Source organism: Cyanistes caeruleus, chromosome 8, assembly GCF_971803275.1.
Source record: "Cyanistes caeruleus chromosome 8, bCyaCae1.hap1.1, whole genome shotgun sequence".
Lineage (NCBI taxonomy): Eukaryota > Metazoa > Chordata > Aves > Passeriformes > Paridae > Cyanistes > Cyanistes caeruleus.
Window position 1 is genome coordinate 21,354,115 of NC_141708.1, and position 27,863 is coordinate 21,381,977.

At 37.5% G+C, this 27,863-nt stretch overlaps 1 protein-coding gene across 3 annotated transcripts in view; it reads left to right on the forward strand.

Moving 5' to 3' along the window:
* ADK (adenosine kinase) overlaps positions 1-27,863 on the forward strand; it is a 272,405-nt gene that overhangs the window by 221,293 nt on the left and 23,249 nt on the right. For all 3 annotated transcript variants that reach the window (XM_086901108.1, XM_086901110.1, XM_086901109.1), the window contains exons 8-9: positions 3,635-3,670; positions 9,759-9,873. In XM_086901108.1, the coding sequence (XP_086757234.1) occupies positions 3,635-3,670; positions 9,759-9,873 (151 nt within the window). The remainder of the gene's footprint in view (positions 1-3,634; positions 3,671-9,758; positions 9,874-27,863) is intronic.

The following is a 27,863-nucleotide window of genomic DNA, read 5'->3' on the forward strand; positions in this document are numbered from 1 at the left end:
TTTTGGCAATACATGGTTTCAGATGCCGTTCAGTGCAATTGCGTGAGTTTTATGTTGGCCTACATGAATTAATTTTAAGCAACTATGCATGTTGTTACCATTTTGGTTGTAATTTGATCAAGTAATCATAAAACCTTGGTACTAACAAAAAAAAAATAAATTGGATGTGTCAAGAATATTCAATATATGGTGTGCCTTCTGTGTCTCATGGCAAACTAAACATGCAATTATTGAAGTTGAGCCGTTTTAACTCTATAATCATAAAAGTATTCTAACACAGGGGGCTAACAGAGGGATTATATGTTACTCCTAGGATTGCAGAGGCTGATGAAGTCTGTGTTTGGAGGGTATGTTTCTGTTTACTTATAAACAAATAGTTTGTACTGCTGCAGATAAAAGGGCTCAGGATTTTAACAAGTCCCGTTAAAATTAGCCTGTGTGTAGATTATAAACAGTTCCTTTTACTGAATGCCGGGGCTCAGACAGCAATAAAATTCATGCAAGAATGGGAATAGTTTTCAGCTGGTACTCCAACAGCAGTAAAATACATGCAAGAATGGAAATAGTTTTCAGCTAGCAAGCAAATTCTAACATAACAGCAAGGCCAGCACTAAAGGAAGTTGTCTTTTTTTATTGTTATCTCCTTAATTAATCTCTCTTTCCTGTGTAAACTGCTCACTATTGTGCAAAGAGAGGGTGTGTGTTAACTTTGGTGACATTGTGTTACTCCCATTAAGTAGCATTGCACACAGGTTTTGTCAGCATGAGTGTACTTAGGCTTTTTTTTCTCCCAAACAGCATGAGACAAATGACATTTCACAACTAAAAGCAAATCTCATTTCTACTTTAGGTGGTGCAACAACAAATTTGCTGTCACAGTTAGTAAAAAGATTATGTAGAAAAAGGAGTGTGAGTTTTTAATACATTTAGTATGAAACAGTGATAAGGTGGGGAGAGGGTTTTATGAAATGTTCTGTAGGCAGTAACAGAAAGCAGCTCTGAAAATGCTGAGTTGGAGTTAATGAATGAATAATGTGTAAAGTTTATCAAAACTGAAAGAACTCCTGATGTGAAATGAAGCCTCCTAAGAAAATTCTGTTCTGTCGCTGTTTTGCTCTGCTGTTGTCGCATGTCACGCATGAATGAAAATGCTGCATTCTCTGGGGAGCAGTAAAGCTTCTGTGTAGGTTGTTTATTTCCTTAATCCCTCCTTCTTCGTGATTTTCAATGTCAGATATAAAATGGAAAGCCTGTAAATATAGTGATTATCATACTGATTATCACCTGCATCAGGGAACGCCCCGGCTGGCCGCTGTAACCCAAGCAGTCTCCACATGTTACATCCACTTAGACTTTAACCTGACTACTTTATTAGAGACATGAAGCTCAGTATGAGGTGCCCTAGGGCTGCACAGATGGGTTCTGCTTGCTTCCTGTTCTCACTGTTATTGTGAATAGATACTAAAAGGTTCTCATTGCTTTTATCTGGTTAATTTACTTTGAACTGTCCCTGGCAATCAGAGCCTGCCTCACGTTTCTCAGCGTTTCACAAACACCAAACCGTACAGTCCAAATGTGTGTTTTGAGCTTTAGGATTTTTTTTTTTTTTTTATTGGAAAGGCCTTAATTCTTAAAGAGATCTCATTCTGAGAGAGGCTGGTTTCTAGGGCACAATCCTTACTAAAATAAGCTGCTCAGGATTCATTCTGAGGTTGAGTTGATAGAAGAGAAGAAAATTAAGATTGCTGTTGTTCTTTGGCGTGTTCAGGCACCCTTAGATTAGAGGTCAACTGCAGGAAAATCTATGATTTTATGCTGGCTGCCATTATTCATGTAGCTGGGCAGCAGACCAGGCTAAAAGATGACGCTCTTAAAGGAGAATCTGAAGACAAGATACTTTTTAACAAATGTGCAATCATTTATCCTTCCTTGTGGAAGGGCCAAGTCTTCCAAAACACGTGTGCTGTGCATGGGTGCCCCAGTACAGAAAATTAAGATGAATTCTCTCAAAGTCTCCCACACAAGAAAGCAGCACTTGACTGGAACAGTTTTTATTTCATGTACCGGTGTCCAATTTCCTGGCCAGACAATAGTTTTAACACAGATGTTAATGTCCTGCTGTATTGGGATTTTAAAGAAATCCCTTAGGGCAGATCAGTGTAACTTCCGATTTCAATTGCATGACCAAAAATCTGAGGTTAAAGAAATTATTTGGCTACAAGACATAATTTTTAGTCAATTTTCTTATTCTCTTCCCCCTTATCACTCCCTTATTTCTCTTTTTTTTTTTTTTTTTCTGTGTCACAGTCCCATTTGAGGCTTTCTTGATTGTGTTGCAGTTCATTGTAAGTGCATCACTTCAGAGTGGAAGCTTGCAAGGCTCCTTTTTTCATATGAGCATAGGCTTTGTTAATCACATGCTGGTTTAGGAAAACACTGCATGATATCTTTGAACCCTACACTCCTTCTTGACAGCCAGGCTAGCAAATGTCATTGACTGTGTGATGTACAAGAAGGGATTCAATTGTAAGTAAATTGTCAAAGTGGCTAACCTTGCCCGCACCCAATTGTCAGGACCATGATTCAGTTTTTCTGTCAACATCAGCTAAGGGTAACCCGGTCAGCCTTATGTTTCTGCAGTGAAGCAGCCTGAGGAGTTGTGCTTTTCAGCTTATCACATTTTATTAACCTCAACTTACTGTTGTTGTAATCAATTGTACCCACTTCAAATTCTTCTATTGCCCCCAAATTGACAGATCGTGTGGGTCCACAACTGTGTGTTTTCTGAAGCACTAAAACCTCTCCTAGGCACACTGGATTGCTTTGGTACAGTAGTTATTTCTGTTTAGTTAGATCAGCTCACCATTTTGGCTCAAAATTTTCCCTCTATTAATATCATTGGCAAAGATTATCTGAAAGAATGCAAGTTAAAACATAAAGACTTCAAGGGTTTTTTGCAATATTTCCAATGTTAAGATAGAAAGTGAGTAAGGGATAAACATTGCTATTGTCTTCCATCCCCTTGCTTTTATTTCAAAACAGATTTTTAATTGCACCAATTAATATAAATAAGACATGAGGACATTCTGATACCATGATGTTTCCTCTGTTCTTTCAGGAAAAGAACATAGTTAAATTGCTTAAAGCAGTGATTAAGACATCAGAGTATTTTTAAATGTTCATCTGATTCTGCCACAAGGGTCTGAACACATTTAGTGATCCTGTTTTTTAATGCACTGTAGATGACAAATGATTTTTTTTTTAAAAATGGGTTGATAATGTGTATCCCATGAAGTGCCATACATAAATGGAGATAGGATACAATTTCAATTAAAAATCTGTCTAAGGGGTGTTTCCTAGTTCAAGTCCTATCTGCAGAAGTAACTTTCCCCACTTGGAAAAAAACATATTGTACCTTTTTTATTTGAACTTGTGAAATGTGTTGACATTGTACTGTTGTTGGGCTTGAGGGAAGAGGGGGAAGCTTTGGGTGCAACTATCAGAATTGAACAACTGTATATGGCTATATTGAGATAATCGTGTAAAAGGAAAACCGGCTGAATGAGTTTCAAAATGTGTTATTTCTTCATTATCTAGCACTTTATAATTAACTGTTCTTTTTTTATTATTTCAGGAAGCTGCCACTTTTGCTAGAGAGCAAGGCTTTGAGGTGAGTTAACCCACAATTGCACACTAAACAGATCCTAAAGGTTTTTTTCTTGCTGATAATGAAGTTCTTTTGGACAATGATTGATGTGCTATTATACTCTCCAAGCCTCGCAGCGGTTGCCATGGAAACTTGGCAGTCGTCATGGTTTCTTTGTTCTGCCAGCTCAGTGTTATGACGCACTCTGCTAGGTCTGCACCCAACATCGCCTACAGATGTTATTTATTGAATTTTGAAAAGCCTCTTGGGAAGCCGAGAGGTTGGGCACGGTTTCAAGCTGCCTCTGCAGATATGGGACCTGTCAGTTTGTTCAGTTAAAAAGCTACCTCATTAGCTGCATTACACTCCAGAAGGATTCACTGCTAAAGCAGTGGTGAAGCAAGACTAAATAGTGAAATATAACACCGCTTAAATAACTTAAACCCTGCCATATGCGGATTATCATTATGCAAATGAATTTTAGAAAGGTTTTATATAAAATTGTTAGGTACTGATTAATGTAAACCACGCTTCTACAAACAGCTGCTTTTTAGAAAAGGTAGTGTGGAAATTGTGTTTCAAAACATATTTGAGTTGGTGTTTTCCATCTGAGCTCTAAAAATGTCAGATGCTCTACTTTCTTGAAGTAAATGCTGTTGATTTTGCAGTGATTTTCAGAGCTTTTGATTTCATCTTCTCGAGGTATTTATTTGACTAGTACCTCCCATTGGCTACATTCAGATAGCTTAATCTGGACAGCCATCAGCTATTGGTCTCTAACCGATTCAAACAGGCAGGTTTTAAATACTATAATTAATGTGACAAGGCTTGTGCTAATTTTGCAGATAGTAAGTGATCTTACTGAAATCTAAATTGCAGAACCGAACACACATAAATCCTTTTACATGTTGTTTTTTTTGACTGGAATAAGACCCACCTTAATTGATTTGTTTGCAGTGTAAAAGAATAGAGAGGAGTTTGACTGCTCAACACCCATTTTGCATAAATAATAGAAGCCGCGCAATTCAAACCACATCACTTACAGAATGTGCCACTTTTGTGTGTGGTTGGTTGCATATAAAAAAAGAGGGAAAGACTGACAGCTTTTGTTCTACAATTTAGATTTCTTTAGAACCATACACCAGCAGGTACATCAGTGCCATCACTGTTTTAGCTATTAAAACTGTGGGCTGTCCCATTTCATTTTATGTTTCCCAAATTCTCATGGCTGCTTTGTAGAAATCAAGACTTTTTATCACTGTCAATTTTCATTTGTATTATCTGTATTGTTAGGCATAAAAATACACTTCGAGTTTATGCTAATGAATGAGTTTCACAGATGCCTCCAAAATATGAAGCATAAGAAATTATTGGTACCCTCTGGTAGCTAGACAATAAAAAGAAAGGAAGTAGTGTATTAAGTCTACCCATTCTATATTTTTATTGCCCCCTTGAGCTAAAGACTTTGAATGTGCCTGGTTTAAATTCAGCTCTAGTGACAAACTGCTTTTGCTGGTGTCTGCTAACTACCATCATATTAACCTTTCCATTAGTGCTTGCTTAGAGATTTTAGCACAGTTCCTCCTGAACATCCTAAATCTGCCACATTTGATTACAGCATATCAGTAAAGTGCACAATGATTATGATCTTATCTCTTATTACTCCCTTGCTTGGCAACGACTCACATGTCAAGTTTGCTGACAGAGATGAGTAAAACTTGATAAGTGTCCACAGTTTTGTTTTCTATTGTGCTGTGGAGGCAAAAAATAAAATACAATAAAATATCACACTGATAATAAAGCATCTTATGAAAAACTCAAATAGCTTCAATTAGCCTTTCAATTAAATTAAAAAAAAAAATCTCCAGCAATTCTTAAAAGCTTGATTTTTATATTGAGAATGGAAAACTGGTGAAGCATGGCAAATTAAAGGAAGGGACTTGATTGACCAGGGCAAAAATCAAGAGGATATTTTTCATAGAAGTGATTAAAAGTAGTTGGTAGATGCATTTGAATTGCCACCTGGAAAGACTTTCGTTTTTTTAATCAGAAATCTTTTAGCATAGAGAATCAGTTGATGACTAGCTCCTTTTGTTTAGTTGTTTGTTTATGGTTTTTTTGTTCTACCTCACAATAATCCAAACAGTTTTGTATACTTAATCTATTACTATATTAAGCTTATATGCATGGAATGAGTCCAATGCACCTGAAACAGTTTTTGAAAAAAATATAAGTTACAATTCAGAGAACTTCAGTAAAACTCCTTCAGTAAAATCAAAGAAATGAAATCTTGTTGTAGGTAGGAGACAACACCTCCATGACACAAATCTGGTTTTTTCTTTGTAAGGAAATTCCATTCAAAGGAATTTTATTTTTTATGTTGCACCATTCCCACAGTTAGTTTTCCCTGGTAGTTTGCTGAAATACAAAGTATTTTTGTAAAATCAATCACAATACTTGAAGACCATTATTTCCTTCACTTTATCCCCTGACCAATACTTATCTGTAATACTCAAAAATAGAACATTACCTCTGATGTTGTCTGTTCCTGAACATCACTGGGGTTGGGGTTTTCTAGTGAATTTTATGTTCTATGACACTTTAATACTAGATATATATATATATATATACAGTGTATATATATATGTACTGTATATTTTAATTACCTTTCTAATAATTTTCATATAACAATGGTTTATAAGATTTTGCTCTTCCAAAATGGTAACTTCCTGTTTCTTCTATGTAGAAATTAAAAAAACAAAATACTACTTCAAAAATAAAATTTAAGGTTCAATCCAAGAAGTAAACTGAAGTGAATGGGGCAGTAAATATCTAAGGGTTTAGTGGCAGCTGCCATGCAAAATAACTTCTCTTGTTAGAGGTCTCCTAAGTCCATATTCATTGAGCAACCATATTAGAGAGAGTTTCGTTAGCCTGGACCAGCTTTAGGTCTTCAAGTTAATAAGGTAAACTGCACAAATCCACTGTTTTCAAAGGATTTCTGCCTTTAGGTCAGGGCTGTGGCAGTCCCAGCTATTGGGTGTCTGTTCAGAGGTAGGAACCAGGAGACACAGTTTGATAGCAGTTCCAGCTGGATGTGGTTTGCCACAGTTTGTCCAATCCTGGGATATCTTCTATGCTTTCTTCACATGCAAATATCCCACTTGCTACAATGAAAGCCACATGAGAGGTTTTTCAGGTGCAGCATCAACAGGCAAATCATGCCATAGTGGCATTTGTATGTCAGCTTTGTTAAATCAGATTCAAGTGGGTATGTGGCAGTATCCTGTGAATTGGATGTGTGTATAGAGGCTTTAGGACCACAAACGAGTACAGTCTTGTCATTCAGCCATGTCTGTAGGCACAGGGCATGTAAGAAAAACTCAGTAAATGGGCAGGTAAAAATCACTGCTAAACAAATACTATACATTTTGGCTATTTATTCTGAACAGAAATCAGAGATGGCAACATTTGATGATGTTTTCCTGACAATGAAATAAGGGCCGTTAGTACCTCTGCTGTCTTCAGCTGTAAATATTCACATATTGTAAAATATCACAGCTGTACCTTAAAAGAAAAAACTGTGCAAAAGTTAAAGCCTCCTCAGCATTCACGCTGAAGCTCTATTTTATTCTCTTCCTTAGAAAAAAATTAGTATGAGAAGTAATTTTGGCTATAAATGATGAAGTTAATTTTCACAGAAGACATTATTCAGTTATTTCTAAAGTCTGCACTATGAGACAGATTGTGTCTTGGAATTTCTGCTTTTTTTAAAAAAAAAACCTACCTCTTCACCCTAAATACTTTCCTTCTACTGTTACATGCTTATTATATATTTAATTCTTCCTGAAAATGTACGTGCTTTTTATGTTTTTTCCCTGTGTACATTATTTCATCCTTACCATCACTCTTCACTAATCTCTTTCCTCGGGGTCCTCTTTTCTTCATCTAAGTTAATCTTTATTCTTCCTTAAGCTGAAGAAATCATCTCTTGATCATGCCATTTTCTCCTATTATAACTTCATCATTTTCCTTTTAAAATTCATCGTGCCTGTAAATACATTGTACAAATATATTCAAGCTCTTTGATTTCTGTGCCTGCTTTAGTCCACTGAAAATGTGCCTAATAAAGTCACTAATAGCTACTTCCTACTTAGCAAAAACTAAACACCTCTCCCCTGTTTCCTTTGATCTTTGTGATGCTTTATTGCAATTTTTAGTTTGTGGATCTCTTAATTATCAAGGCCTGAAGTGGTTCAGAGTTGAGGTTAACTTCTGTATGGCAAGGCTTTGGTAAGGCTATGAATTACCAGGCTGGAGGGCTGCATTCTCCATCCATCCTGTATTCAACAGCTTGTGCCACCAGCTGATCCCTGCTGTTCATAAACCTCTTAAAAAAATCATTTCAAAGCAGAAGAGCAACAATTTCAATTTTTTTTCTCTGACATCTTTAAGAGACTCCTTGCCTTCTGAGAATTAGGGGTAATATGGTCCCTGTTATTGTCCTCAGTTCTCTTCTGTGGTAGCAGACATTGCCTTCTAAAAGCTTTATTAGCTGTCTAAGTAGGAGGAAGAAAGAAATAACACAAGTGAGAGTATCACATATGGAAATGAAAAGTATGAAAGAATTTTAAAAAGAGGTGAAGAGGCCAATAAACAAAGGGAAACTATCTTCATGTTTGCCACATGTATTTAAATCAATGGGTTCAGTGACTACCCAAGTTAAGAAATTAGAGGGAGGCTGAAAGTGTTGCAGAAGAGGTAGGTATTTTCACTTAAAGGGGTGCTGGTAAATATAAAACCCAGGCATATTCTCTGTCTGTAATAGTAGTAGTGTTAAAAAGTAAGTTAGGATTCATAACAAATAATACACAAAGCAATGCAGAAAGTATTATTATATTTTCATATATTCAAGGCTAGGCACTTACTGTATTTCACTACAGTTCCTTGTACAAAGAGAAAACTGGGGGAAAAAAATACAGTGTTTTTTAACACAGATGTGAACAAAGTGGGACACAGTAAATAGCGAAGGGAATAATTAATCATACATACTCCTTTCCTAATGTTAGAAAAATAAAAGAAAATAATATATATCAGTTATGGCAACAAATACATTACATTGTAGAACTTACTGACTTGAGATAAATCTGACAACAAAAGTTTCCCATATAGCATTATAAAAGGGTTTGATGCTAATTCAAATAATAGAAATACCTGTTATAGATTAGTTTGAAAACTAAGTCAATTAGAAATTGAAACTCTTTTCTTTCAGATTGTAGGGCAACTGTGAGAAAAGAAATTATAATATTCTGATGACAAGTAGTGGTGTCAGAGTTTGCTGCATTAATTTAAACATTCCAAACTGTTGGTGTGTAAGACACTGGATGAATGAGAGGTTTGGTTCAGTCTGCCTGGTTCTCGGTTCTTAGCTACATGCACAGTGAAATACAACATCCTTTTAAAATAAAGATTTCTGAAACTTTTGCAGGTGAACCTTCCTTTAGAAAATGGGTTATGTTCTGTGCCCCACTGAATATACCTTTTGCCCTTTGCTTCCCTGCATCTCAGTTATGCAACCAGCTAATGTGAGCTGGGCTGCACATCCTCTCAGGGGTACAGTGTACAGTTTGCTTGATGGGACCAGCTGCAGTAGGGAAGTTAGAGAAAGTATTTGTAAGCATGCTGAAGTCAGAGGTATTACAGTAGTATAAAACCTGGCTAAATGGGATGAAAATCAGGCTCAGAGTTTATCCAACATAATCTCTTACCAATTTTATTTTTAATTTTATGATAGGTATGGTTAGAATCCAGTCAGCAGCAAAGAAACACACTAATTGCTCATTAAGAAATGCTCTGTAATTCCTTTGTTAGCTTTGCAGTTTTGTAGTGGTTGGAATAGCTGAACTATCATTATCAAGATTAAAAACAATGGTCTCATAGTACTACATAAACTCTTTGGAGAATGAAGTATTCTTCCTTTTAAAAATCTTCCTCTACTGACAGTAAAGTCTATTTTATACCTAGCTGTAAGAAAATAAATCTTTGATCTGCTAATAAAGTTCCCACTACTCCAGTATGCTGTAACAAGAATTTTCTTTCTCTCTCTTAATAGACTGAAGACATTAAAGAGATAGCCCGGAAGACACAAGCCCTGCCGAAGGTGAACACTAAAAGGCAGCGAATTGTAGTCTTTACCCAAGGCAAAGATGACACTATATTAGCTACAGGTATGTTTTTTATATCTCTGTTGTTGCTCACAGTAAATACTCCAGCTAATCAGTTACAAGTTGTGGTTTTTACAATTTTTAAATAGTAGTCAGAGCCTTTGCCTTTTGATGTTATTCCATGTCTCTCATCTTCTGTGCTTTTAATTGTTTCAAGAGTCTGAATTTAAGAAGTTACTTATTTCACAAGAATGCCTGAGAGTTTTGTTCTGAACATTTTTATAACCTAGATTTAAAATATTGATCCAGTTGGTTTTACTCAGATTTTTATGACTTGAGATTTTATCTGTGTAGCCATCTTTGCTGCAAACAAGAATACACTGTGCCTGCTGAGAACAGCTGTGCAACAGTGTAGTATATTTAAACATTTGCAAAGAGGAGGAAGTGAAATCCAGTACTAAGTGAATTTCCAGGCTTTTTTTGCTCTGAGCAGAAAGTCTCACTTTAGCTTTTCTCAGCCGTCTGCTCTTCAATTCTCAAAAGAGTACGTGGGAAAAAGGTGTTCTAGCAGGGATACAAGTAGTTTCTGCTGTCTAAATTGATGATGTACGACGCACAGATTGAAGCATTATAAACATGACTGCCTACCTTTTGACAGTCTCTTTAATTCTGTCCACCTATGCTTCTAGACTAAATAAAGCTATTAAAAACATGTGCTGTGGCAAGCCATTTTAGTAGTTCATTCCTTCACAAGGTAAGTTATTAGGCTGGCCTGAATTCCTCCTTTGGAAATCAAGTGAAGTAGAGGAAGCTTTGCACCTAAGGGACTGGTGCTTACTCATATGATATTTTCCTCAAAATCAGAATTGGCTTCAGACTGTGGCTTCAGAGCTGGGCACTAAGCAGGTATGTCACTGCTGTAAAGATCATTCCTAGCAGCAGTTTGAATTATTTCTTCAGTAGCTTGCTTCTTCCCCTATTTTGTTAGCTACAAACTGTAATGAAGGAAATAGAAATCAGTCAGTGAGAGTTGGGTATGTGCATCTCACTGAATGATGATGGAAGTGTTCCTTCCAGAAAGTTACTGCCTAGTGTGAATGGCCCGTGTGGAGGCACTCCACTTGAGTGTTGTACAGTTGACTGAAAAAAGCAGCATAAAAATGTTTTTATACATGAGCTAGTAATAACATAGTAAACCTAAATCTTATATGTATCCCTCCTGTACTCTTATTTAATTTTCACTGAGTACTTTTTTTATTCTTCAAACTGGAGTTGTTAACAAATCCATTAATCCCGTCTTTGATATTTTTACAACCGGGAGCTTATTTGAGGACTGACACTTGCTAATCTTAGCTGTTTGTTCACTATGAAATGAACTTAAATTAGAGAATGCACTTTATATGCATGATAAATGTGAGATGGATAGAGACTGTATGCAATGGTGTCAGCTACAAAAGCAAACATGATAAATGTTAAGGCAGTTTTGAGCCGTGGGATAAGCTATTCAGCGCACAAGCATAGCTGAATCTCCTTGCTATGTTGTTATTCATGGCAGCCAAATAAATGTCAATAATAAAAGAGAATTAAAGATTTTCATTTCCCAGAGGCAGTCCTCTAATACAGCTTGATCTTTCATTTCATTTGTAATTCGTTCTTGTGTCAGGATGCAATCATTCGCCAGGCTCTGTGTGTCATGTTAAGTCATTTAATAATGATTAAGAACATAAAAATGTTTGGCCTGTGGGGCAATTCTCGAAAGAGATACCAATTTGTTATTGTTTCCCCCTTTTTCTTTGGTGTGGACCATCTTTTTTCCCACCTCCTCACATTAAATAATAATGAAAAAAGGAAGATGCTTCCCTTAATTTAGCATATGATGATACCGCAGAATGGCATAGAGTGCTGCTACGAGACTTATTTCAGAACTAACAGGGTCTAGATTTGAAACCTGCAATGGAAAGTATAAAAGTTTCTAAATTATCTTTAGAAGAATTACCACATTTAGGAGTTACCAGTATAATTTTTTTTATTTTTTTTTTTTTCTAATACATGGGAGTAAGTATGGTTTTTGAAAAAGCAGGCTGTGTTGTTTATCTTGCCCTTGAGGGAACAGTAAAGTCTCCGAGAGCTTGTGCCTAGATTAAAATAGTATTTGCAAAGTCAGCTATGGATTTGGGTATGCTTGTTCATACCTTCTGCTTTATATTTTGTCCAGGTTAACAATAATAAGAACAACATGTTTATTATGTTGAACAACATATTTCTGCAGAGACCTCGACAGATTGCAGAGAGACCTTGACAAATTAGAGAAATGGGCAATCACCAACCATATGAAGCTTAACAAGGGCAAATGGTGGATTCTGCACCTGGGATGGGGCAGCCCTGGCTGTGTGTACAGACTGGGGAAGGAGAGGCTGGAGAGGAGCGCTGTGGAAAGGGACCTACCTGAAGGTCCTGGCCAATGGCAAGGTGGATATGAGTCAGCAGTGCCCTGGCAGCCAGGAGGGCCAACCCTGTGTGGCTTGGAAGAGGCTGCACTCTGTGAAGAGTCACCTCCAGATGGCCACCCCCATCCTCCTTCCCTTTCCCCCTGCCCCCATCATGGCAGAATGAGACAGGCAGCAGGAAGGCTGTGAGGACATCTGTAACAGAGCTCTGTTTGCTCTGTCAAAGGCTCTCTTAAGGATGTTCCAAGCCAAGGCAGTCGTGGGGTTGGGTTGCGAGAGGAGGGTGCACCTCTTTGAAGAGTTATGTGTAGGTCAAATGAGGATCAGGTTATGGAAATAATGAGGGAATATACTTGGATATGGTTCTGGCTGGAAGGAGGAGAGGAAATAAGATGGATAAAAGGGGTTGTTGCAGATTGCCAGGCCATTCATGAAGAGGCACAGAATGATGCAAATTTTTCGTGAAAATTTGACGTGGACTTTCTAGGGCAGGGTAGAGGTGTGTGTGATACGAAGAAGGCCAGATGCAGCTGGTCATTACATTTGGAGAGAAATGTGGCAACAGTTCTCGATTCCCGAACATTCCAGAGGATGGAAGTATCAACAGGTATTTCAGGAGCAGAGCATAGGGCAGAAAGGCACAGCTTATTACTAAAAGAAGAGATTGACTGAACAGATTGGAGAATATAGTTCTTGAGTATGAGAGAGCTTAGACTGAGACAGCTGAAAAAGCATCTTCCTCAAAAAATCTGGCCTAGCCATACTGCAAAGATTCTGTCATTTTACGAATTGCTGCAATTTATACAACAATAAAACAATTTTTTAATGTCAACCAAAAATACTGGTGGCTCACCTCAGACCACAAGCTGTAGACAGTCAGGTATGGATTGACAGACAGCTTAGAGGTCCATGCACCTGGAGCAGATCATGGAAACAGTAAGAAGGAAAAACTGCATCAGCAGTCTCAATCTAATTTAATTCCCATTTGTCAGTCCACTTTCTTTGGCTGTCGGAATTATTTGTGTTTCCAGAGGAGAAATTTCTCTGTCTTTATCATGGAGTGCATTGGGTCTTTCTGCTGTCTGTTCCTATCTGCTCTATCACAGTACTCCAGCCCCAAGGCCCCTTTTCTCTCCCTTCTGTCCTGTTCTCTGTCATTGCAAGGAAGAGGCAAGCTCAAATTCAAGCTGAGTGTGATCAGTATGTTTTAGAGGGAAGAAAAGGAATGTTTAGGATTGGCATACAGGAGCTGTGGCAGATGAAGTGTTGACTAAATTAACTGTCACCTTCTAATAGGACTCCACTGAGCACAAGCTCAGATTATGGTGTGAAGTTTTCCTTTCCATATCATAGAACTGTAGAATGGTTTGTGTTGGAAGGAACCTTTAAAGGTCACCTAGTCCTACCCCCTACAATGCAAAAGGACATCTTCAACTAGAACAAGTTGCTCGAAGCCCTGTCCAGCCTGACCTTGAACATTTCCAGGGAATATCTGCAACCTCTCTGGGCAGCCAGAGGTGTATTTTTTGATGATGTTGAATTTTATCTTTTTACGGAAAAACTTGGAGGTGTTGGACCTTCTCAGTGACCTTAAGAATGAGCACAGACAAAAAGATTGTAATTTTCTCTATCATTGGTCCCCAATGTAACTGAATTTTGATATAAATCTTTTTGAAAAAACAGCCTGAGATTCCTGTGACAAAGCCTTGCAGCACAGAGAATTATGCTTAGGGAAAGGGACTGGTAACTGAAAATGGGATCTGTGGACTTGCTCAAAAAAAGTTGATTTGAGGAACAGTATTGGGTTAATTTCTTGTGCAGATGCTCCTCAGCCATCCTAGGAATTCCTTGGCTATCAAGACTCCGATCCCACTACCACAGCCTGCTCCCTGATATCCCTCTTAGCAGGCCTGAGATTCTGGATTTGACTGAGTTTTGAGGTTTGACTAAGCTTATAGGATACATTTCACACTGTTTCTGTAACCACAAGAAATAGGTAAGCAGAGAGAGATGGGGAAGTTAATGAACACGTGCAGCCTCCTGATTTCAGCAGCTGGAGCTTTTAAGAAATGCACCAAAAATCACAAGCTCTGGCAGGAACATATATGTCCTATCTGTATGTGCTCTAATGTTTTTCAGAATCAAATGCTGTGAAAGCTATCCCTCTTACAGAGCTGCTCATAATGGTTTTAAACAAATTACTTTTAGTCAGACACATTTTATGGCTGGTCTTGGCCCAAAGGGAAATCTTCAGAAAGTCTGAGCAAAATCAGCTCAACAATGGGAAATGCTTTTATATTGAAATATTTGCATAATTCAAGAACAGCTGAAGCTACAAACTTTAAACTTGGCTTGTTTTATAGCTTTAATAGAGGAAAGAAAAACAATCCAAATTTAAAGAAAATCACTTCAGCATTTTTCAAGTTATGAATGATGAAATCTGGCATGTTCAGGGGTGAACATAGAATTTTCCATTCTTTTTTCCCCCTGATGTTTGCAGAACCACCTCTATTTAAGGGCATGTTTATAATAACCTCATTTGCTAGACTATGGCAGTAAAAATGGAATTTTCTAAGGATTCAAGCATTAATGCCAGCTCAGGTCAGGCTTACTAACCACTTAAATCTTAATTTTTTGGGACATATTAGTTGAGATATTTCTGGGAATCTACTAGCAGTTTTGGCAAATGTGGTAAAACGTCTTAAAAATTCATTAGTGCACCTACCACATAGTGCATGCAGAAATAGTTTTGTAGATTTCTATGTGTTATCATTGTTGTTTGATCAAGTCCATAAATTAAAGTCAGTACAGTGTAGCCAAGTTAATATGTCACAATAAAATTGCAATGTTACCAAATTTTAGAGCCTGCCTGCCAAGCCCTTGTTCTTGAAGAAGTAAGTAGGCATTTGCCTCTACATGTTATCTGAAACAGAAGTCTGAGCTGTATGGGTGTTGATGTCACCCAGTACAACTGTTCCTATGGTAATGTATGCAGATATGGTCGAAAATTAAAAGTTTTTATGTTTGAATAGAACTAAAACCTGATCTAAATTAAAAAAATGGCAAATGATAGGATGTTTTGTGAATTATAAAATTCCTTTTACTTTGTAAGTATATGTTAGATCTTAAGTATTTTAGGAGATTTTTTTAAAACCCCTTCCTTTAAGAGGGTTTATCACAGTTATGGAAATGAGAGATTTTAAGAGCCTTTCCTAGATCATAATAGCATGATGGGGTATGCTTTTTGAGGGGAATAAAGAGGGCTGATGTTCAAACATACAGCCCACTCTAAACTGAGGTCAGTAGGTGTTCTTTGTCAGGTTGTGCTGCAATCACAGAGCAACATGTTACCCTGTAAGCCTATCTGTAAAACATAGAAGCATTTAATACTATTGACACTGCTGACATTTCATGGGGGGTCTGTTTGCAGCTCCTCTTCTCTAAATTACTGTTCTTCTAATGTGTTCTTCTCTAAGAAGCAAGAAACTATGTTATTTTTATTCCTTGCTTACAGTTTTCATGCTCAGCCTTCCAGACAGGAAAACCTCGACTAGCCTTTTCTTCATCAAGTAGGCTTCCTATGAATTTATACAAACCCAGAGTAGTGTCTCAAACTCAGGGAAACAGTAGCTGAGTTTTATTACCATGTGCTCTCTTTTTCACACAATTACACACTTGCACTCTTCCCTATCCATTTATATTCACAAATAGAAAGAAAAATTTCGAGAACAAAAGTGGATTTAGAAAAAAAAAAGACATTTTAGTCCCCTAATGGTTTAACAAGTGAGCCAGAAAGCCCAAAATAATCAGTTTATTTGTGTCTTAGGAAACCACAGAATCTAAATTAATAATTAACATTTGTTGATAGGGATTAATGAATAGCAAAGCTGGTAATACCTTTTTGTAACTGAGAATATTCATGCTTTTATGCTGCGTTGAAGTGGAAGACTGAGCATTTTATTAGACAGGTGAAGCACATTATTAAAACCTAAATTCCTGGATACAGTTATCTTGACTGGACTTAAAAGTGTACTGACTGCTGCACCTCAAAGAATATGTACACACATATGTAAATATGCACATGTGTGTGTTTCAGTGATTTCATATTGATTTAAGAACGTCTTCTCTAGTCAATGGTACACCAATTTAGCCCAGAAACTGAGAGTGAAGATGGGAAATCCTTTTTTGATGTATTATCACTACTAGTAAAGAGTATCAAACCTAGCTCCAGTTTCAGGTGCTACAATGAGTTTACATTCTACAATTCTGAGGAAAAATTACTCCTTTATGCTGTGGAAGAATGAATCCATGTTTGTTAAAGGACAATAAATATGGGCCTCTACTCCATTCCTTAGAACTAGCCTGTATTTATTCCACAGAAGAATTTTTGGATTTGTTTCTCAGATACAGATACATAGATTTAGGAATTCAGTTTTTGTACTGTAATTCTAAAAATGATTCTTGGAGACATAACTATGAATAGACAAATCCACTGCTTAGGTAGTAGAAATTACATGATATTGTAGTGGCAATACAGAGTGAAATAGTAGAAGCAGGACTCAGGCAGACGAAAGGTCTGCCTCTAATGTGATGTTTGCAAGTGTACAGCAATGGGAACTTGGAAAAGAGGATAAAACCAGAGCAAATCTGGAGTAATAGTTCCATATTACACTCCAGCAAAATGTTGTTTGGGGATTTATGAACTAGAGATGCTGTCTTTGTGCTTAATAGGCCAGAGTAGGATTTTATTGTACATGTCCTGTGATAATGAGTGTCAGAGAGTCTGTGTTATATGAAGAAATATATCCCCTTATTTGTTTGTATTCAGACACTTCAGGAGTGTTCCTGGCTGCCTCCAACTGCTTGTATTGCACGGCCGGTCCTTAATCATTCCATGTATAATGTCTTTTACTTCTGATTTTGAAGAACTCTTGCTTACCTCCCCTGTACAATCTGTTTTCCAGACTCCTTGTATTCTGTGTACTTGTTCTGTGTTTGATCCATAATTCTGACACTCTGAGCCACCCTTCACTGCACCTTTTTGCAGATCGGCTTAGTCTTTGTGAATGGAGGACCAGAATGTTCCACTTGCAAGTTCCTGAGGAATTTACAAAGTGGCTTAATTTTGTTGTATTTTTTGTCCTGTATTCCTCTCTTAATAGTTCCTAACAGTTTACTTGCTTTTCTGGCTGCCACTTAAGATTGATCTGACATTTTCATAGAATTATCTGTTATAACTTCAATTTTTCTTTATGGTGTGGTAATTTGTGGTTTAGAGCCCATCATTGTGTATTTAAGGCTAAATTGTTTTTTAAATGGGCACCTTTTTTACATTGATTGACAAAGAATTCTATAGCCCATTAATCTTGGACACTTTTGCCATTCTTCACATTCAACTTTTGGTTTTACTATCCCAAATGAATCTAAATATTTCAGAAGAAGACGGTGCCCGCTGCACTGTAGAGCTCCCTTAGAAATGGTGTAAATAGGCATGAGATCTTACCCCAGAGCAGGTGCACACAGCAGTGAAACTGGACTTGGGGAGGGGAATTCTAGTAAGGTCACCTCTTACAACACTTGAGGCCTTTCTTGCTTGACTCTGGAGAGCAAAATTGAACAAATTTACAGTAAGATACTGATTCAGGTGCCATTAAATCCCAAATAAGCATACTTTTTTTTTTCTAAGAAACTAGTCCTTCCCTTTGATATTACTCCTTGTTTAGAGCATCCACAGAATTAATTTGTAATAAATTGCTGGTGTCTGCTGTAATACTTAAAATGGCTTAATTAATGGCTGTAATACTTAAAAACTTGTATCATTTTAGTTGCAACTTGAGTGAATTGTGAGGTATTTGTTCAGAAAATGTTACTTGATTCATTGTTATTCTGTTGGCTCAAACCATGAAGCTGCCTACCACAAATCTCGAGAAGGAAGAATGGTAGTAGTTGAATCTTGTGGTTACCAAAGCAGGGCCCTGCTCTGAGCAGTCATGGAAGAAATGAGGGTTCACCTTACACATTCTATGGCTAGAATGGCTCTGTCTTCAAAGCAGAAGATTCTGAGACTGGGGTCCATGGCAGTTTTAAACAGATTAAAATCAGAAGTTGATGGCTCCTCCTAGGACACACATTTCCATCCCCTACTTTTCCTCCCACCCTGCCAGCACTTCTCCACCCACGTGGGGCAGTTCATCAGCCTGCACAGACTGACAGAAAGCTGCCTGGTGAGGTGTTGAGCTGCCCCTTGCAGTGTCCAGATGAGTGCTGGTGCCAGCATGGGGGGAGGAGTGCATGCAGCATTTGCCATGGGAGGAGACAAGGATGAGGCTCCATGTCTGCAAACCAGCTGAAGCTGCTGTGGAGCCTCACTTGGAGGCATAAAACATGGTGCTTTGTTTTGAATATCCATCTAGCAACAAAGACTCTAGTTCCAAAGTTGGAATAGAAGTAGCTTCAACATTGGTTGATACTGCTGGAGAATGTGTCTGCAAAGCAAAGAGCAAAGAATACAGGGACAGAGCCACAGAAGGGAAACTAACTCCATTATCTCATATGCTGAAAAACACCAATTTCATTCTAGAAGGACTAAAAGGAAGGTGAAACAGCAGAACCAGTAATTAGGAAGCACTGGAACAGCCTTCCAAATTCAAACTGTGCTTTTCACTTATAAATGTAATTGATGTAACTTTGTCAAGGTTATCCCTGTTTTCTGAAAATGATACCAACCTACCTACCCACCCATCTCCATGCACACCAAACAGGGAATTCTGGTGACTTTCAGTTTTTCAGCAACTGTTTCTACATCTACAGTGTTATGTCAGTCTAAATATATCTTTCTGAGTTTTTGAAAAAAACTGAAGAAAATCCAAAGCTGTAGTATTCTGTTTCATAGAAAATAATAATCCTAGATACTTTTAAATAAATTTGTGCTTAAAGTTGAAAGTTCAATGTTGTCCTTTTCTGTGCATTTATTTGCTGTTCCTGCAGTATTCAGTATTGGACACTAGCCATTTTTCCTTAAAAACATATGCTTTAATGAGTTGAAATCTGAAACCTATGCTTTGAAGGTTTACAGTGCATACACTTCTCACCTTCCCACATTTAAGGTTGAATCATCCTAACAGGATGTCTGTTTTATGAAATTAATCCAATAGTATTTTTTACCAATAATTTTTGAGAAATAGATTTTGTCCGTATCCTAATTTGGTATGATTATTTTTTTTCATTGTAAGAAATTAAATGTGTGGCTTGTTCAGCAGGTTTCATAATAGATCAATAATTTGTTGGCTTAACTTTTTTTTTTCCTGTGGAGATGTGGGAAGATCAATGTCTGTGGTGCCCTAGGTCAGGATCAATAGTTTTAATAAAACTTCCTCTTTTTGTTGTTTTGGGGTTGTTGGGGTTTTTTGTTTTGCCTTTGTACCTTTGTATGGTTTTGCTTTTATTTATGAGCTTTTCCTTTAGTTTCAGACCATTAATGGTTTTCAGATAATGTCACACTGCCCAAGGTCAAGGCCAGTTTGAACTAAAAACTCTGCTTATCAATGTTTAAATCTATTGGATGGGCTTACATATGTTAGAAGACATAAGAGTTAGAATCACAGCTTTCCAAGGCCCAAAGTTAAAACAAAACAAAATCTCAGCCTTCGGGGAGGATGATACATTCAGGCCTTTTTTTGTGTTTCCTTAAATAAATAACAGTTGTCTTATTTATGGATCTCATACTGGCATTAACAACATGGGTAACTACTGTGGCCTTGACTGCTCCTCAATTAAAGATGCTAAATGCTCCATATGGACCTTTATAATGGTATATTGCTCGTTCCTCAAAACCAGTCTAAATAAGATAGCATTTCTTGTTTATTCCTGAAATTTTGGATGGGAAGAGGCAAATTATCTGTGTGTGTTATCAGCTGGAGTGCTTGAGAGATTGCGGTGTTGTTGTCTCTGAGGCTCAACCCTGTGTCTTTTGAAATCAATGAAAAGATCTCATTAACTTCATTGGCTATTGATTATGGTCATGGAGAACTTCAAACATTCATGAATATTAATGGATTATACTGATCCCTGTGTCTTCTTGTGTGTTGTACCTTGTCTGGAATCTGTGATTCAGTTTTTGTAGTCTACCTAGAGGTTGTAGAAAAAGCAAACTTTATGTAAGCTGAAAGGTTTGATAACACATTTTACCTGGAGGTGTCTTTGTTGTGTGGTAGAAGTGAGGGGCACAAAGAACTGCACCCTTTGACCATTGGCACCAAGGCAGATTATCTTCTGTTAGAGATATTTTTTTTCCATTATTTTGGCAGTGTTAGCCTGGTTTTTACTAGACAGCAGTTCATTTCATAACAAATCATCACAGAGGAGTTTGTACAGCAGAATCTGTACTCAGAAGGTGCCCTACAGACTCTGGTAGCCCCATCAGCTTTAATTTAGAGATTTTATTTCCCATCTTGTGATTACAGTTGAATGAACATTGTAGAAACGTTTAAATTGTAGCTATCCATGTCATGCTTTTGCCATAAATGATGGAACTTATGTTTTCAAGCCTCTAATCTTTACCTGCTCAAATAGCCTCTATAGAATAATTGCACAGAATGGAAGGAGAGTAAAATGTGGGTATGTATGGTGTCCCTGGATGAAAATTAACTGCAGGAACTGGCCCTTTGATTAGAAGTTTCTCTGCTGCAGCATCCAATTTCAGACAATGAAAGTTGTGGGAAATAGATGGCTAAATGGAAGACAAATCCTTAGCTCCAGGAGGGACAGAGCAGAGATCCTGGCTACTGGAAAAAGCAGACAATGGGGAGGTTTGAATGGGTCCTGCATTGCCTGACTTCAGGGACTTGGGATTTATTTTGTGTAAGATGACAAAACATATAGAATGAGCATTGATGGCATGTGGGAGGTTAATTGGAGTGCTTTGAAATGGTTAATTGTCTAAAAGTGGAACTGTGAGATTTTATGATCACTTTGGCTCAGTGATTTCCATGGCAGATTTTAGATATAATGTAAAATGGAAATTATTTAAATACCATATGTGAAAAGTAGGCTGTGCATGTCAGTCTGATACCAATGACCTGGCCTTGACACACCTGAGACTGTGGAGTGCCAGTTAAGATATAAACCTCTGGATGCCAAAACTAATATTTATGTAGTTCCGTAGTTGATCCCATTTGAATGAATGTAGGCTCTGTCTTATTTTCACCATAACTGTTTTCTTTGTTATGCATAATAAAGACAGTAAAGGAAGCAGACCTGGCATAGAATATATACAGACAGCAGATTTAGTGAATAGGGTAAACATGGACTGGTTTTATATTGTTATGTTTTGGCTATACCTTCTCAGTGATATAATACTAATGTTTGTTCAAACAGAATGCAGAGTAGTCTGACACCAGATTTAAAGTTTGGGAGGCTGCATACACTGATTCTGTTTGCTGTAGTTCGCTAGCCTGTGCCCCCCACTGCCCTCCTAATCTGTAGTGATTCTTCTGCCTGCCCCAGTGATTAGCAGTCAAAACTAAATAAGAGAGGAGTCTATGGAACCAAATATTTATGTCCCTTGTAATGTGACACTGTGATATTGTACTGTGAACCTGAAAAGATGCCAGGCCATGTGTTGTGTCTAATAGCAATTGATCAAAAATGGAACTGCAGAACCCTACTCCAATTGTTTGCTTTATAAATTTGATAATAAGTGCATTTCCTGATAGAATATAAGAGTGCAGTAAACTGTGTGTGCCCTCTCTTCCCTCCGCACCTGTCCAGTTGCAGAATGCTGTTTGTACAGTACATTGTCGTCGCTGACAACTGAATGAGAATTTTTAGGAGCAGTTGGCTATGAAGTGATGGCAAATTTAAAGGTTATGCAAATTGTGCCAGTACAGCCCAGCTTGTTTCAGACCTCTTTTCTCTATTATCATATCAATTGAGTCAGCTCATAGTAGACAAAGCAAGGTTATGGGAACCACCTAGAGCATCATGCACCATTAAACATCAATGCAGCACACATGAACATCTGCAACAGCGATCTTATTAACAGAGGGTATAACGGAAGGCAATAAACAGCTTTCTTAGTCACCTAATTGTAAAAAAATTAATAACGTAATACTTGCATTATTTATCAACAGCAATTTGGTCAAAAATTGCACAATTGCAGTGGATTAGATTACAATACCTATTGTCTGCTGTAAGTTGCTACAAAAATATGAAAATCCTTTTGTGAGCAGTAAAGCACTTTAGTTAGTAGAATGCTAAAAATGCAGTTTTAATTTCTGGCACATCATGAAATAAAAGTATTTGCTTTTTACACCGACATTTTTATATTTGGCTAAAACCAAGTATTATAAAAGAACCTAAGAATTGTTTTTGATTTCCTGTTTCTCTAGATAGCTTGAACATTTCAAAAATTAGGGCACAGTTGTTTTGTTGTGAAAAGTAACATACAGAAAACATAGAACAGTCTTGTGTGTGTGCAGTCAAAACAGATGTTTGGAGGGACAAAGTAAAGCACATTAGATGTCTGTACTGGATGTGTGTCGTGTGTTGGCTTCTGGAGGAGACACTGCACTGCTTTAGAAGATGAGAGTAGGTGAAGTTGTGATCTCAAATAGCTGAGGGAAATGTATAAAAGAATTAAAGTTGAAAATGTTAGAAGTTGATAACAAAGAGAAAGGAGGTTTGGCTCTTTAAGGCCAAGCCAAACTCTAGGAATTGGTTAGGCTTGAAGCACAGCCTTTGCTGCAGTCAGATACACTGGTGGGAGGGACAGCACTGCTGGACTCTGGGTGTACAGGGAGTACAGGGAGCCAGAGCCCTGCTCAGAAAGCTTACAGCTACAGGAGGAGAGCAGCACCCTTCCTGAATATTTTATCCTGAATGTGCAAATGCACAGGTATTTAAGAATTAAAACAGAAAGGAAATAAGAGACTGGATGAATAAATCAATACAGGCTCAAAGTGCATTCAGCAGAAAATCCCACTCCAAACATCAGTCTGCTCCCAAGCAGCTTTGTTCCTTCCTGGCACCGTCTGCTCCCGACTGTTGCCACTGAGTAACAGCGACCAGATCAGATTTGTATTTATGTAGAAGAAAAATGAAACCTTCTAAGTTTTTGTTAGCATAAAAATCCAAATTGTGCTAGGATCACTTGCTACAATTAGCCTCCTGGTCAGCAGTAGACACCTCAGTCTTTGCTTTCATCAGCAAGAATCAACAGGTGATGGCGAAGGATGTGAGGAAAGTGGAAGAGTGATTAGACAAAGATGAGTAGAGGCTTGGTAAAAGGATGAATTTGGCAAGTTGAGAGTTACAGGCATTAATTTTTTTACCACAGAAAAAGGAAAGTTTTTCTTAAAAAATGTTAACATCTTTCCCTTTTAAATCTGGTTTTATTTCCTCTAGGAAAAGACGGCAAAAAACCAGTGAATCTGTCCAAATAGCCATTAAATATATGTTTTCTACTGAAATGTTTCTAAAAGGCACAAATAACAAGCATTTTTCATTTTTTTCCATGTTTTTGAGTTGCAGTTCAAATGATCTCACTCTGTAGGCTAAACAGAGCTTTTTCCTGCATATCTGTGTGGTTTTTAAAGCAGTATTTGCTTCTTTCCCTTCTTACAACTTTTTATAACTTAATTGTATCAGCAGAGTGTCCATATTTTGCTTATACACATCTATTTACTTGCTTACCAACCTTGCTTTTCAGATTGCAAACTCTTTAGAGCAGGATTTTTTTTTTTCTTCTAAAATGTATCTTGATGGTCATCTTGACAATACAAGAATAATACATATTACAGAGACCATGAGTTGAACTGACCTGTAGCATCAACTGAAGTTTGATTAATCTTAAAATGTTTTTTTGCTTCTAGAAAAATAAGTGTGTCATTTTGGGTATTATTTTGGAATCAATTTAATTTGAATTATTCAGGAAATTAATACTACAGAAATAATACTTTAAGGAAAATACCATGAGTGACAGGCGGTGATCGGAGTCTGACAACATTCTGCAGAGAGAGAGGCTGGAAATTTGTGATTCTTCTGCTAGGTTACTTATTTTAGTTTTGTCAAGCAACCTGACTTTATAGCATTGGGGTTTACATTAAATGACCGTGTAAGGCCTGTTGGGTTACCTTTATGGCTGCACATATGGGACTGCCATGCTTTAAAGGCCTTCGTACACAAGCACATGATCCAAGAGTTCATGCCAGAAGCTCTTTGTCAAAGCTGCTATTACAGTAACTGTGTGGAAATGAATTTAATCCACTGTGTAGTCAATAACTGTAAAAATTCAGGGTGCATAATTTACATCAAAATGTGCATGACGTTGTTTTTAAAAGGTGGTAGATTTACCATCCTGCTTATGACAATGGTTGGGTAATACTTTTAAACTGATAATGTGATACTACAGAGATCATAGTTTGGGGTATTTAATTATCTAAGAAATTATCTTCAATTAATGTAGGGGAGAAATTAGCTTCTTCATTTGGGGCCAGATTTTTATCTTAGACTGGTATAACCCTTAAAGAATTCCATTAAAAACAGCAGAGTTTCTCTGTTTCAACTGGCATTTTAAGAGTAGGATATTTTCTCTTTGACGTTAGAACAAATTTTGGCCTCCACTGCAGTGGTATCTTCTAAATAGATTTAAAACCTGCTAAAGTCTGATAAAATTCGTTTAGTAAGCATGTTTTATTCTTCAAAAATAAATAAGTAGTCTTGGGAGATCTTAATTAAAGGAAACATGGAGCTTACAAATACAGAATGAGAAGGAAAAAGCCCTCTAAAATTCTAGAGCTGAGCTCCAAGATAAAAGGATGAAAAATTTAAATTTCTAGATGTAATTTGAATTTTTAAAGGCAATGCTATAGAATTTCTGTGGTATAGCTCCCTCATCAATGTTCAGCTGGTAACAATTTTTTTTTTTCAAGGAGGAGCAGATATATACATTAACTTATTTTTAGTAATATATCTAGGGAAGGCTGTCTCTCTCATTCCAATGGACTGATTTTATTTATGAAACTAAATATAAATTCTCCCAGAAGAAAAATCTCCTTCAGAGCTGCTCTGTAGTGACCTAATGCTCACTCCTTCTCTTTTCAGTCTTACTGATGCTCAAGTGAAATAGAAGTGCCTTGGGCCCATTTCTGCCTCCACTGACAACCCATGCTTCTCAGATTATCATGTAGCATAAAAAAAGCTGTCATGTAACATGGCATTTATTTAAATGATGTGATTTCTGTGTTCACCACTCTGAAACTGAGGTATAGCTAAGAAAGCTTGCAAGTTTTGACAGGTGTGTTTACCCCGCTAGGGCAATATGCTTAATGTATGAAAAATATGAGGCAGAATGCAGTTTTTGTCCTACTCAAAATCAAATTATAATGGTTTTTTCATTCTCTTTTTGTTTTGTTTTGTTTTGTTTTTAGTTAATGCCCTGATAAGCTTTTGAGTAGGAATTGCACTGACATGATGTATAGGTTGATACTTGTCAGAAGATTCTCTCATAGGCCGGTGTTTTGGTGGCCTAGCTGTGCTGTGGTTTAAAATACATCTGAGAACACCAGGGAGTGGAGTACAAGCATACGTGTTCCTGTTGGGGTGTTGGGTCAGTGCAAACAGTGAATGAGTGCACACACTGTCTGCTTTCTGAGCTGTTTCATTTCTGCAGTGTCCCCAGAGCCACGCTTCAGAGCGTGTGAGCCAAACGTGTGTCTCTGTAACCCAGACACACCTTTGTGATGTATCCCTTACACGTTGATATTCTAGTTCTAGTCATTTGTTTGTGTCTACAAGTCTTGGCTACCTATTTACAAATAGAAATAGATTCATCTGTATTTCTAATTCCCATACACAGCTCAAAAAATAATGGTGGAGGGGTGTGGCTTGGACTTTAACATGTAAGGATCAAATAAGATGTACAGTGCCCAAAGCAATGTAGGATTTACAGTGCAGGGAGAGATAATTGCATTTGTTAATATCCAAGGCCAGATGTGGTTTTGTGTCACCCTGTGCTCACTGGTGTGGCTCAGCTCACTGTGGTAGAGCTTGCTCTTCACAGAGACCAGGATCATACAATTTATGGGCTTTGTTTATTGTAATCCATCTCTCCTGTCTTCAGGACTTGATCTGAGCTCTTCATGGTACTTCCAGACAGTCATTGTGTTGTATCAGTGAAATACCTGCAGAGCCTTTTCTTGATTTTGGTGCCTGTGACTTTATACACCCCGCCTTTCCTGAGTCCTCAACCCCTGTGTGAGCCCTGAGAGAAGTCAGAGGAGAGGTTTGAGCTCTGAACACTACCTTATGTCTCCAGCAGCCATGCCGGGCTAGAGCAGTGCGTTTCCTGGCAGTTCAGTGGGCGCAGTTTCAGCTGCCTCTGAAATCAGTGCCTGGCGGGCAAATGGCAATACTCCTGTGTGCTTGTAAGGCTTTTTCAACAGAGTTCAATGCCATTCTAAACCTTAAACATTGTGACACATGCCAGAAAAATTCAGCAGCTTGTTCTTTAGGGCAGTTTTTCCATACATATATATATATATGCACATATATATATTTAAAAAATGTTTTATTAGCAACAAACCAAAGCAGAACTGAAGCAATATTTTCTGTTGACCTCTTGCTTCTCCATCTTTTAAGCAGTGTTCTGTTTACTTGTGCTAAAAATTATTTAATATGAGAAATAAACTAGAAATTCAACTCTTGGCACTGGCAGTGATGATATAGAAAATAATGACATTTAAGTGTGCCCCACACCTTCGATAAAGTAAACAAAACACATTTTGCCTGTAGAAGATGTTCATGAGCCATTAGTCAATGCTGCTACATTTCTTACAATTGTAACTATGTACAGAGTTCTGAGTCCAATCTTGTGCTGGTATAAATCAAGAGTTACTTCAAAGGAGTGGTGTTGAATTAACAGGACTGCAGACAGAATCAGGTATAGGTTCACAGGATACACCCTGTGTGCAAAAATAGTGTTTCATTTTACGTCATTGCTAATAGTTGATGTGTATGAGAGTACAGGTCGATTCAGATGAACCTTCTTTCCCCTATTAACTGTAATCCTATGAATCACACTTCACTGAAAGGCTACAAACACAACTTCTGAATCTAAATGCTCTTGACCAGATAATGGTACAGTCTGTATGTCTGAGGAGAGCTATAAGGGGAAGACAAGTCTCATTTACTTCCTAGGATAGAGGAAAATGGGGTCTGCACACTGTCATTTCCCCTACGGGTATCTATGGGACTGTGACTAGAGCCACAGGAGATTGAAAGTCTTTGGCATCATATTCTTTCTCTGTTTCTATTGAAAATGAACTAGCTGTCTCTGAGGAACAGCACTTTGCATCCTGATCAACACTTTCGCTTAGCAAGCTGCAAAGAGAATTTTAGCTCCGTTTCTAGAGAGAACCATTAGTTGGGGTTTTTGTTACAGAAATCAATTAATATTTGTATTACTTGTATCATACCACAGACATATTAGAGCATTATAAATTATGGCTGCTCTGTAACTTGTGTAGGGGCATTTGTTTATCATTTGTTAGGATAAACATCTTCTACATTACCAGTTCTAAAGATTTCTTGGGTACATATAGAATAAAT